Source organism: Antechinus flavipes, chromosome 1, assembly GCF_016432865.1.
Source record: "Antechinus flavipes isolate AdamAnt ecotype Samford, QLD, Australia chromosome 1, AdamAnt_v2, whole genome shotgun sequence".
Taxonomy (NCBI): domain Eukaryota; kingdom Metazoa; phylum Chordata; class Mammalia; order Dasyuromorphia; family Dasyuridae; genus Antechinus; species Antechinus flavipes.
Window position 1 is genome coordinate 236,679,698 of NC_067398.1, and position 12,928 is coordinate 236,692,625.

At 34.9% G+C, this 12,928-nt stretch overlaps 1 protein-coding gene across 2 annotated transcripts in view; it reads left to right on the plus strand.

Moving 5' to 3' along the window:
- CCDC192 (coiled-coil domain containing 192) overlaps window positions 1-12,928 on the plus strand; it is a 321,145-nt gene that overhangs the window by 55,519 nt on the left and 252,698 nt on the right. For both annotated transcript variants that reach the window (XM_051998280.1, XM_051998288.1), the window contains one exon: window positions 4,539-4,646. In XM_051998280.1, the coding sequence (XP_051854240.1) occupies window positions 4,539-4,646 (108 nt within the window). The remainder of the gene's footprint in view (window positions 1-4,538; window positions 4,647-12,928) is intronic.

Here is a 12,928-nt window from a genome sequence, read left to right on the forward strand (position 1 = left end):
CCTTAGGTCAAACTTCTTTTCCTAGTTCAGATAAGAGTGATGTTCATCTGTTGCCTACTCTTTCTTATTCCTTCTTCCTTGCTTTGAAAAGTCTTCTCACTACCTCAATGATTAAAAATAGCAAATTTCACTCCTTTATTCCTCCTTTATAAATTAGCATATTTCTCCTTTTATGCTCCCTTCTTTTCATTGCTTACAGTCTTCAAAAGAGAAACAATCCATCTCTTTCCCCAGAGTTCTGTTTTTCCAATTTAATTTATTTAATATCCTTTGAAGTTATTAAGATATAAGATATCTTATAAGATATAAGAAGGGATATTTGTTTCTTCTCCCCATTAGAATGTTAATGCTACATTACTATAGATCTCCTTCCAACTGCTGAAATAAATTTATCTTTCGAGGTTTCTCTTGATTCTTGTGTTTATATTTCAAAATTCTTACTAGCCCTGGTCTTCTCATCAGAAATGTTTGAAAGTCTATTCCATTAAAGAACTAATTTTTTTTTTTTTTTTTTTTTTTTGCTCTGTAGAATTATTCTAAGCTTTGTAAGGTAAGCTTCTTCATTCTTCATTGTAAGCTTTTTTTTCCTTGCATTTTTCTTGCATTTCAAGATCTCCTTTGTTTTTAAGCAAAAACTGAAAGATCTTTGATGATTCTGACTGTATTTTCTTGGTACTTGAATTGTTTCTTGATGGGTTCTTACATTATTTTTCTTTGATGTGAAAACTCTGGGTGTGCCTATGACATTTCTTGGACTTTTGTCTTTGGAAATTGTTTTAGGTTAGTGGATTTTCTATCTTCATTCTGCCCTCTAGTTTTAATAGATTTAGAAATTTTCATTTTTAATTTTTTGAAATGTAGTGGTCCATGTTTTTATTTTCCTTCTTAAATATTGTTTTCAGGGAATCCAATTAATTCTTAAGTGATCTCTCTAATTTGTTTTCTAAGTCAGTTGTTTTTGATATCAGATATCTTACATTTTCTTCTAATTTTTCAATATTTTGATTTTGTTCTAATGTTTCTTTCTATCAGGGCAGTTAGGTGGCACAGTGGATAGAGCATCAGCCCTGAAGTCAGGAGGACCTGAGTTCAAATATGACCTCAGACACAGTACTTCCTAGCTGTGTGACCCTGGGCAACTCACTTAAACCCCAATTGCCTCAAGAAAAAAAAAAAGTCTTCCTATCTCATGGAGACATTGATTTCTATTTGCTCTATTTTAGTTTTCAGGGGAATGTTCCACTTTAAAAAAAAATTTCAACTGTATTTTATTTTTTTCAATTTCATGTAAAGATAATTTTCAAAATTCATTTTTGTAAGATTTTGAGTTCTGATTTTTTTCTTCTTCCTTCCCTCCTTTACTTTCCCCTCCCCAAGATAGCAAGCAATCTCATATAAGTTATACATATATATACATTTGTGTACATATTTTAAACATATTTCCATGGAATCTCCCACTCTTGCTACTTTGCATTTGTAATGACAAACACATGACCAAAGTAAAATTAAGATTTATGTATATTTGTGAATGCACATAAATGCTACATTCCTTTCCACAAGGATTTGGAATACACATGGAATGGATGCTTGAAGGACTAAACAGAAATCTTCAGTGTATTGTCATTTAAGGATTATTAGGGCTGAATTTATATGCAGGAGACAGTCTTCCTTTCTCCTTACCTTAAAAGAGAAGGGAGAGCTGAAATCTCATTAGAGAAATGTTATTGTATGTCCTCTATTCTCAAAAAAGGATCATGACATCAGGGAGATGATGCCATGATATGTAAATGAATTGGATTTAATGAGGGAGGACTATGACCAAAGTCACCAGTCTTACCTACAAAGCTGTCTGGGTCCAGTGGCCAGATAGAGATCAGGATGACTGGAGATGGCCCTGGATTCAGTGGGAGACCTGGTCTTTTTTAAGCTAAAGTCTTTCTCCCAGGTCTCAGTTTGACTGAGGCAATGCCCATTTAATGATTAAAGCAAGGTAAGGAAGAAACGAGGCAAAGAATAGCTTTAGGAAGTATGAGAGTGTGTGAGAAAATAAGGTCTGGAAAATAGCATAACAGTAAGTCACTTAAAATTGCTGCCATAACTTTCTGTTGATGAACTGTGTAGAAGCCACATGGAACATGATGTGATGTTCTTGTTTGCTGAACAAAATTTGTGTTGCTTTTACCTCCTCACTCTTGACCTTGCTATGGCTCTTGTGCTAAATCTATATGTCTAATTTTTATTTCTTGGAGACTGCTCATTTTGTATAAATAACATGGATTTAAAAAAGAAACTAACTTCTCTAATATAACATGCACTGTGTTTGTGTATCCTTTGGGAAATTAAATGCATATGAGAGTAGCATTATGGTGTCTAGATACATAGAGGAAAAGAGAGAAATAGGCTTTTATCTAATTAAATGTTGGGACTATAGCTGGGGACTTGAGCTGATCAAAAGAAATTTTATCAACATTCATTTTTGTAGCTCCCCAAAAGCAGAGAAGAATAAATATTTCTGGATTGTCTGGGACATAGAATGAGCCAGTAGTTTTCCAATGGAAGAAGTTTTGCTAAAGTAAGAGGAAGTCATTCTCATCTGAGTCAGGGGCCTCAAAACATTCCTTCTTATTTTCTCTCCTAGAGAAAGTTTAAAGAATCCTAACCCTATACTCCTAGGAGCAGAGAGAGAACACTGACTAAAGGAAAATTTATGCTTTTGGAAATTTATGAAAGAAGAGCTGAGAAACGGTGGTACCATTCACAGGAGTGGCGGTCGGGAGAGAAGGGAAAACTCTTACCAACACTGATATGTGTGTGAATGTGTGTCTGTGTATATAAATGTATATATGTGTGAGTATATGTGTATATTTATGAATATGTGTGTATTTGTGTTTCTATATGTATATATATATGAATATATATGTGTGTACATGTACTAGTGTGTTTGTGTCTGTGTCAAAATTGAGGAGGTAAGAGCAACACAAATGTGCCTGTGTCCAGGGAAGGACAAACCTGTAAGTTAGTATAGGGACTCCTGATGAGGAATTTTCTCCACCAGTACAGATTAACACCTTTTCTACTACTTAGAGTTTTTCAAAGGTTCCTGGACAAAGAGATTACTTGCCCAGGATCACATAGCCAATACTTGTTGTTGGTAGGATTTGAATCCAGGACCTCCTGATTGATTACCTCTCTACAATGTCATGCTGTGATACAGACACTAACATAAATTTTGTGTGTATACACACTTTATATTTTAGCATGTAGTCATGTAAATACATCTGGAAAATTCAAATATATTTGTATATATGACTTTAGGCTCAGAGAACAGTAGGAAAGAGGCTCTAATTTGTGATGAATTAGAAATAGGAGCTACAGAACCTACCATAGGCAGGGATATTAGAAGAAGACTTATTATTAAATATTAGCTAGTATAGAGATTTTTTTCCCCTTCAGTTTGCAGACTTCTCTGCAATAACTGAATAGTTGTCACAAAACTAAAATCACAGACACAAGAGACAGCAATGCCAGCACAACTTTGAGCTGGTCATGCTCTGTTGATTTTATTTTGTATACCTTTCAGGATATCCAATGATCCCCAAAAAGCCTGTGGTCAAAATCAAATGACTTTAAAATTGTTTTGAATGGAAAATTCTACCCATCTGCTGATTTCAGAGATTTCAGAGATGTCCTAGGGGATACTGATCTGTTTTTAAAGCATATAAATTCTTTCTTTCATGTGCTTTTACTTTACCATAAAAGGTAAAGTTAATACTTTTAACCAAATTCCAACATGAGTAGCATCATAGACATTTAGCCAGAAGGGACCTTAAAGATCGTTTAGTCTCCCCCTCCTCCTCTTTCTGGATGAGAAATTGAGGCCCAGAAAAATTAGATAACTTCCTTAAAGTTACATAAGTGATTAAGTATTCAAGTAACTTGGGAACCTGTGTCCTGGAATTCTAGAAAGAGGCCATTTTCCACAGTACCACTGCATCCTAGCAAGCAGATTCCAACTCTCAGAATCTCATTATTTAGATTTAATAGGAAACTCTTATGTTCTCCTCAGGATCTAAACTGTCAAGTCAGATATATATCCTTTTCCCTAAAGTTTTTACTCTTTTCTTAAAGTCTATTGGTAAAAAGAAGAAAAAAAGACTTGTGTGCATTTTCTAGCCCTCACCTAATTTGATTAGATTTTAGCCTAATAAAAGATTCATTAAGGGAATTGTTTATACTATTTTGGGATCTACTTACTGGGATCCACAAATTCCCACTTTTATTTAACCTGTCAGATTCTTTTAATTTGAGGGAACCAATGTAGCTCTTGGGATATCAATTTATCATTAAAAAAAAATTCTTACTATATGACTAGTCTAACTCTCTGTCCTGTACTATATATCATCTTTCTTTTATGAACCTCCTCAAAAACAACTTTCATTGGTAATATGCTGTAGCAAATTTATACCCCCTAGGTTCTTTGGTTTATTTGTAACTGATTCTTTTGTTATAAAAATTAATATATTATCATACTTTTAAAGACAGAAGCCCTGGAATCAGGACAGATGGTCCATGCTTTGACACAGCTGGAAGAATTGGAACTGCGCCTAAAAGAAGCAGAAGAAAAGGCTAAGACATTAACAGAGCAGGTAAATATCTGTTATTTGAATTGGAAATACACATTTTTATTAATCAGTCAGGAAGCATTTCTAAAATGCTTATAGCTGAGTGAGATATGATGCTAAGTACTAGTGCTAAAAAGATGAAAGCTAAAGTTCTTCCCTCCAAGGAGCTAACATTCTAATGAAGGTGACATTTATTTATCTTAGAATATGTAAAATGAATACAAGTTTTGGGAAGAAGCAGGGAGTTGGGGTTGGGGAGGGGGAGACCAGCAAAGAAGACAACGAAGATGATAGTCTTTAAGCTGAATCTTGAAGGAAGCCTGGGATTCCAAGAGGTGGTGGGAGGGGGGAGCTAAGGTACTTGAGAACATCTGGTGCAGAGACCCAGGAACCAGAATTGGAGCATTTAAGGTCAGTGTGGCTGGAATGCAGAGTGGGAGGAAGGGAGCAAAATGTAGGAATACTAGAAAGATAGAAAAAGGTCAGGGGATGAAGAGCTTTAAATGTCAAATGAAAGAATTTAAATTTGATCCTGGAGGCAAGAGAATGTTATTGGATTTGTAGAACAGTAGAGTAACATGGATAAACCTGGGCTTCACCAAGATTACTTTGGCATTTGAAAGGATGACGGATTGGATTTCAGGGAAAATCTTGATTTGGGGAAGCCAGAAAGGAGCCTATTGCAATAATCTAGGTGACGGGTCAGTCAGGTAATCAACAAAAAATTATTAAACATTTATATGTTTTACTATGGCACTGTGCTAAGTGCTGAGATTACAAAGAAAAGCAAAAACAGCCTCTACCCTCAAGGAGCTCATATTCAAACGGGGAGGAAACATGCAAATATAAAATACATATAGAGAAGATAATAATCCATATGGAATAAAGAAGAGTAAATATTGTATAGCAAGTATAATATCATTGAGTTTATGACAGGAATATAAAATATAAGAAGACTAGTTCAGGTGGAAAAGGGCCAGATTATGAAGAGCTTTAAGTTACAAAGAGAACATTCCATTTTGGAGATGATAGGGAGCTACATGGTGGTATGATGAGACTGATGTTTTGGGGAAATCACTTTGGTCACTGTATGGAGGATATTTTAGAGCAAGGAGGAACTTGAGATAGGAAGTGAGAAAAGAAGCTGTTGCAATAGTTCAGGTGAGAGCTGATAAGGATAATGGCTGTGTGTAAATAGAAGTTAAAATAACAGGATTTGGCAATTAAATGGATATGTAGATTGGGGGAGAGTGAGAAGTTAAGTGTGACATAGAGTTTGTCAGCCTGGATGATTAGAAGCATCCTTCTATTTTTTTATTCAGAAATGTGGAAGAGGAAGATTTGGGGAGAAAGGTGAGTGATGTTTTAGATATGTTGAGTTTGAAGAGTCACTGAAATGTATATTTTGAAATGTCAGCACTTAAAAACTGTGTGACTCTAGGTAAATTACTTAACCCTGTTTTCCTCAGTTTCCTCATCCATAAAAATGAGGTGAAGAAGGAAATGCAAACCATTCCAGTAGCTTTGCCAAGAAAACTCTAAATGGGATCATGAAGAGTCAGACATGAGTGAACTACAACAACTACAATAACAGAAGTAATTTGCCTAATGGAAGTTCCTCACCCGGATCATCACAATTCTAAACTGAAATAAAACTAATAGTTGACTTTCACATGGTGCTCTACCAACATTAGTTCCTTTGATCTTTACCATGAACCAGTGAGATTTATTGGTAGAGTTTCTTTCTTTACTGGGACTTTTCTATGTCAATGAAATTATGATTCACAGTGACAAAAATGTATGTGTGTATTTATGTATTTGGATATTGCTTGTGCATATATCTATGTATATACACATGCATACACACACACATATATATACACACACATGTTTACTGCACAGCTTTTCTGTGAGATAAAATTGAGTCCTGGATTTTGGGGGGATTTTTTTTTTTAGTGTTCTCACTAAAGGAGGACATAACTGGTATTAGATTTCATTAACATTTTAATTCTCCATTTGAATGGCTATCAATAATTTCTAATTTAAATCAATAAAGGGTGATTTGCATTTGGTTATATTCACAGAGGAGGTATAAAAAGGCTTGGAAGAGAGAATGAACTTGTTGGATGTGCAATTATTCAGATTCTGTACTCAGGCATCTTCCTTGAACCTGACCCTGGCTTGTGTGAAGAAGGAAAAAGTTACCCCAAATAGGAAGACATATGAGAAAGGAGCAATGGGGAGAGGAAGCAGGAGAGAAACTATCAAGAGAGGTTGCTGAGACTTAGACTGAAAAAGGTTGAGTCATTCAGGGTGATCTGAGCACAGTCTATGAACTGGGCTAAATCAGAGAAAGAAAAAAGAGCAGAGAGGATGAAATCCTTCCCCTTCCACCCTGTCTCTCTACCTGCCATCCTCTTGTGTTTATTGCTATTTATTCACTTTAATGTTTTATTTCCCCCTGTCCCAGCCAGGATATTTGAAAAGCAGTTGAGGTGGGAGTTAAGAGAAGAATCTGGAAGCTTTCAGTCTTTTCCTAAATGTTCTTTATTTTTATGTCATTAAAACATGAAAAAATCTTTTGGCCAACAAAACCTTAAATTGTCTGTTGTATATTAGTTAATATAAGTAATATTCAGTATAATGAATATACACATAAATAAATAACATGAGGGAAAAAAAAAAAAACTTGTTCTGAGAGGAGATATTTTGTATAGCAGAGTTATATTGTGGTAGGTGTGGCCTGAGAGAAACAAAATGGAGGGACTAGAGCTGGACTATTATAAACCTCAAAGAAATATCTGGAACCAAGTAAAGACAAATACTCCTAGATCAGTTTTCTGTTTCTTTTGTCAAAAGCAAAACAAAACAAAATAAAACAAAACATAAGCTCAGAAAGTCCTCTGACTGATGGTAAGCCTTTAATTTCAGAAGTTTTGGTGATTTGTCATTTTTGTAGCCTCTCAACGTGCTTCAAAAAAACCTAATTTCTGAAAGGATGGATGGGTGGGCAAGGTGGACTGGTACCGAAGATGCTGAGCATTCAGTGTCTTAGCAAAGAGGGCTTTATCTGGATATCTGCAGTAGGGAAACCTCTGCTACCCAACAAGCTATCAGTGCGAAACTTGTTCATATCATTTTCCTGGTTAAGTAATGAGAAAAGGACAGTTCATACATAACAATATGGATCTCTTTCACCATTGAATATAATGTACATCCCTATAAATGGCCTCCAAGCTCTGTTCTGACTGATTCAATGGGACTTTTTTTTTTTAATCCCAAGAATATATGACATATATAATATAAAACATCTAGTTATTTTTTTCTCAAAAGTTTGTGGGGTTAAATTGGCATTTAATTAAAATAATTTGTTATGCATAGATTTATTATCTATTACATATGAAGCACAAATGGAGGGGACATGATACTGGACTACAAGCTCATTTATAGCAGGAACTCATTTAAGCTTTGTCACTGTCTCTGACCTTGAAAAAATAATTTGACAGCAATTCCAATAGACTTAGGATGGAAAATGTCATCTGCATCCAGAGAGAAAACTATGGAGACTGCATGTGGATTGAAGCACAGTATTTTTACCTTTTGTTGTTTTGTTTGTTTGATTTGTTCTTTCTCATAGTTTTTCCCTTTTGATCTTATTTTTCTTTTCTTTTATTGAACTAAATACAAAATAAGAAAAAAAAAACAGAATAGAAAAAGACAGAAAAAGAAAATAAAAAACAAAGCAAAACCTGTCATGTTCCATAAAGACCATCAAGATACAAAATATATAACAATAAATTTCAATTTTAAGAAAGCACATAGGTAATAATAGAAGAAATTAGAAATTATATTCAAGAATGTTCATCTTTCCTTTGCTTCCTTGTAGATTATTTATTTGTTTTCTGGTGTGCACTTTTTATTTTATTCTCCCCCCCCCCCCCTTTCATCCCTTCCACCTCTTGCAAGCAGGCAACAGTTAAGCACAGATTTATTTATATATACATTCACACTGTGTGGGAGGGGGTGCTGGACCACCTTACCCAAACTGACTACTCAGAGACATCTTCAGATACAAACAGGAAGTGTTTATTCGGTCCTTGCAAAGAGAGGTACAAATACACACCAGCTGAGCACACAAAGAGCCTCTCAGCTCCCATCTCCCAGCATGGTGTCTGGCCTGGCAAGCCTGAAATAGTGAATTGAATAACGAGCAAGACTTGGGTTCTTCGGATGAGTTGAAAAGGAAATAACCATTGCCCAACAGTCAGCAATGCTGTCTACTTCCTGTGGCTCACATAACTTTCTGAAGCTTAGGCCTAGGGATTGACTTTTTCTGCCCTATAGCCCTCTGAGAATAGGGATAAGGTGACTTCCTGAAATTTAGGTCTAGGGTCTGACTCCATCTCATAGATTTTTGAGAAATATTTACCTTGTCTCATTCAATACATATATACATACATCCATATGTATGTATGTGTATATATATATGAAATACATCAATTTTTATCAATTTTCTTCAAATTGATCTCTCAAAAATATGTTGAACTAAAATGATCTTTAAGAGATTTTCTGTCTTTAAGTTCTAGGATTCTTTGCAGAATTTAATTTAAAAAAAATCTCTATTTATTTATCCTGGCCTTAAAGTCTTTACTGTTAAAAGAGAAAATATATATGAAAGAATTTTATAAATTATAAAGTATATAATTATAAATTATAAAGGACATATGACAGTGTATAAAGCATACTGTTATTATCATAATCACAATGAATCTAAGGAAGAGCAATAAAAATTTTTATGGCTTTAAGGAAGATGGTACAATTGCATTAAATTAGGTCTTTTTTTTTTTTTTTCTTAAATTGTAATCACTGAAGTTGTATTGCATGAATTTTCAGGGTCCTTTCTAGTTACAGACAAATATATTGTAGTTCTTTTATCCATGCAAGACTGTGACACATACCATTAGTACATGATGGCATGTGTGCTTCACAGTTCTATAGATGATATATTTAGTCTCTCCTCCTGAGAGGTATGACCCAGAGTTTGGGCGAGATCAGGTAGGGCAGTAGTCAGAAAAGAGTATATTTTTTAGCCAAAGAGAAAGGATGTTTAAACTATTACAAAAGTCTTTACCATATTCATTTGCATAAGACCAAAGTAGACACCTTCTTAATCAGCAACTAAATAGGTAATTGGCATTTGTTAAACTCCTAATACTTGCATAATTAGATTGGATAAGAAAAGTGAATGAGTTCCTAGGAACGATTCAAAGTCCTATTTTCTTTAGAAATTGTAAAGTGAGAGGAGGTACAGAAGGAGACATTCAGGATATTCAGTATCTTACTGAAAAAGAAAAAAGTATATCAACTAATACTGCACAAAATTGAGGCAATCAATTCTCCCCCCAAATCCACTCTTAACAGTTCCAAAATTTTCAAAACCACGTGAATGAAAATGAACATTGGTATCACTTTGAAAAAGTAAATATACTGCCTCTTGAGCTTATTTCTCTAGAATCATTTTACTGGCATTTTAAATACTCTTTTTAATTAAGTTTATTATTTCAATAGAATTGGCAATCTTCACTGCTACCATTGAAGGAGGTTAATTAAAATATAGACACTGTACTCAAAGTAATTAATCCTGGATTTTTGCTTTCATTAATTCTTTAAACATTAGAGAATGAAAATTAAAGAAGCATTCTCTTCTCCTTTCCTATTCAAATGACCACTTTTAAATCATGAAAGTGCTTGGACTTTGCCTTTGTGATATGGAGTAAGTTAAAGGGAAGGTAGGAGTTGGTATTTAAAAAAATGAATAGACCTTTCTTCATTTTTTTTCTTAATAGGAATTGGAATACCTATCTCCGGAAGCCAAATTTTTGTCCACTGGGTGCCACTGTCTTCCTTACCAGCTTAAGCCATCAAGTATTTTCAAAATGTCAGATTTTCTTTAGCATCAAAAGGATTAATTATGTGCTACTTTTTTTCCCTGAGGATTTTCTTGACTGTTATGCAAGGCTAACTTAATGAGAAAGGATTCTTCTTGGGGAATTTCATAATGGTTTTCTAATGACCAAGAGAACCACATTAAAAAAAAAAAAAAAAAAAAAAAAAAGAGGTGTTTTTTTTTTTTTGAAAAAAGTTCAAATGAATTTTCAACTTTAAGATAGAACTGAAATCCAAAGAAGCGCTTGTATGCTAGATTGACAAATATGTCAAGTGCAACTATCAGTGTTATTAAAATTCTATGGCAATAGTTCAGCAATAACCTGGGTCTTATTTTGCTTCATCCTCCCCTCATTCTCTTACTCAGCAGGGACTTCAATAAAATAGTATATTATTTATAGGTTTGGAAAACTTTAAAATTGTATAATTTTATAGATTATATTTGTATAATTTGTATAATTGTATAAATGGTCATTGGTGTAATTTTAATAGCAGCAGCAGCAGCAGCAGTGGTGGTGGTAGTAGGAATAGTAATAGTTGTTTTTGTTGTATTGTTGTTGTTGTTTATTTTTTTAAAAGCCAGGTGTGATTAAGCTTCAAGTTTGGAATACAAATGAAATGACTTTTGTAGACCATGCAACATTTAATAAAAGGATGTTTATTTAGCCACAGAATGGAAAGATACTAAGCAGGGATGAGTGCAATTTATCTTTGTGTTGGCCATGGTGGCAGGTCAGTCACAAGTATGTGTAAAGCTTAAGGGAAGATCCAGTGGTTTCCTGATTCCCACTCTTGTTTTTGTGCTTAGGCCATGAAGAAGCTATGTTAAAGGAAGACCTGAGCCTTATTTCCCTGAACCAATGTTGAATCAAGGATAGTATATTTGTTATTCCTGGCTCATCCCACTCCTTGGTGGGAAGGTCTTAAACATCTTCTAGCAAACATTCTACCACTTACACTGAGCAGTACAAGAAGCAGCAGAATCATAGCATAAATGCCATTTTTGGCTATTTTAGTCTGGATCTAAGCTAGGGCAGTTAAGTAATTTAGGATTAACTCTAAAATTCAATAAAGTACTTATGAATTATAAAATGTGATTAAACCTAAGATTAAAAGAGATTAAAAGAACAGGAACAGGCACTTGGTATGTAGAGTAGGGGTTACTGAGAAAAAGGGGAGGGGGAAATGAAAGTGAAGAGGCTCCTGTAAGACAGGACTGATTCATCATTGGACTGATAACCCAGGGACTTGGTGATGCTCAACTCTACAGGGATTTGAGCAAGTTTCTCCACCCTGTGCCAAAGCCGAAGAATACCCTCCTATGCCAGGAACTAGGGAGATAAGAATTGTGCTACCCTGGGCCTGACTGACCCATCACATTGATGATGTCAAGAATGGCTACATATGACTTGGGCTACTCTGGCCACAAAGAAAGTGTTTAAACTTCTCTCAAGGTCAGTAATCATTTTTTTGTTTTTCAAGGTAAAAATTTTTTTTCTGGAACCAGTTATCTCTAACTAGGGGGCTCACAAACTCTCGATGTCTTTAGACTACAAGCCTGTTACCAAGACCAAGAGATATCCTGACCAGGATCATTCACTCATGTTCTGGAGATGCCAGAAAGCAAAAAAGGTGGCAACGCATGTGCTCTAGATGCCATCTGTGAATATTTGTCATTTCTGTCAGTGTTCCAGTCCTGGAGCTAACTCTCAAGGCCTCAATATTTTCCTCTTACAGGAAGTAACAGGGAGAAAAAGAATTATGGTTCATTGGAATAAAACAGAAGATGTCTCTCATTTTAAATGGATATAGCTCTTTACTTTACCCTTCCCTCCTCACATGCCCATTTTGTCTTTACTAAATTAACTGGAGGAAGGGGGTCTTTTGGTGCATTTTCCAAATCCTTTCTAGTATCTCACTCAGTCCCTCACATCAAATTCCTCAAAAGGTCCACATGCCACAGATGCCAATGTCCTCTCAAATACCATATAAAAGGTCCCAAGCAGTTCATTCACCATAGCTCTTAGACAGTACTCAAATGATAATTTCTTGGCAGGCTCTTGTCCTTTGGTAGACTTAGAGATCTCTCTTTCCCTCCTCAATATAAAATTATACAAATTCAACAAATGAGAGTTTACAGCATTTATCTTCAAGTTCTATTTCTTTAAGTGTAGAACATATTCATATCTCATTCTATCCAGCTCAACAGGAAATATCCCAGAGTATATGACCAGCACTTTCAAATGGTTCATCAGACCCAGAATGGCTACAGGATGTAGGGCTCTGAGTAAACCTTCACTGAATTGTCCTTTCCCCATTTCAAAGAGATAATTCTGATCACCAAATGTAGTGGATCAGTT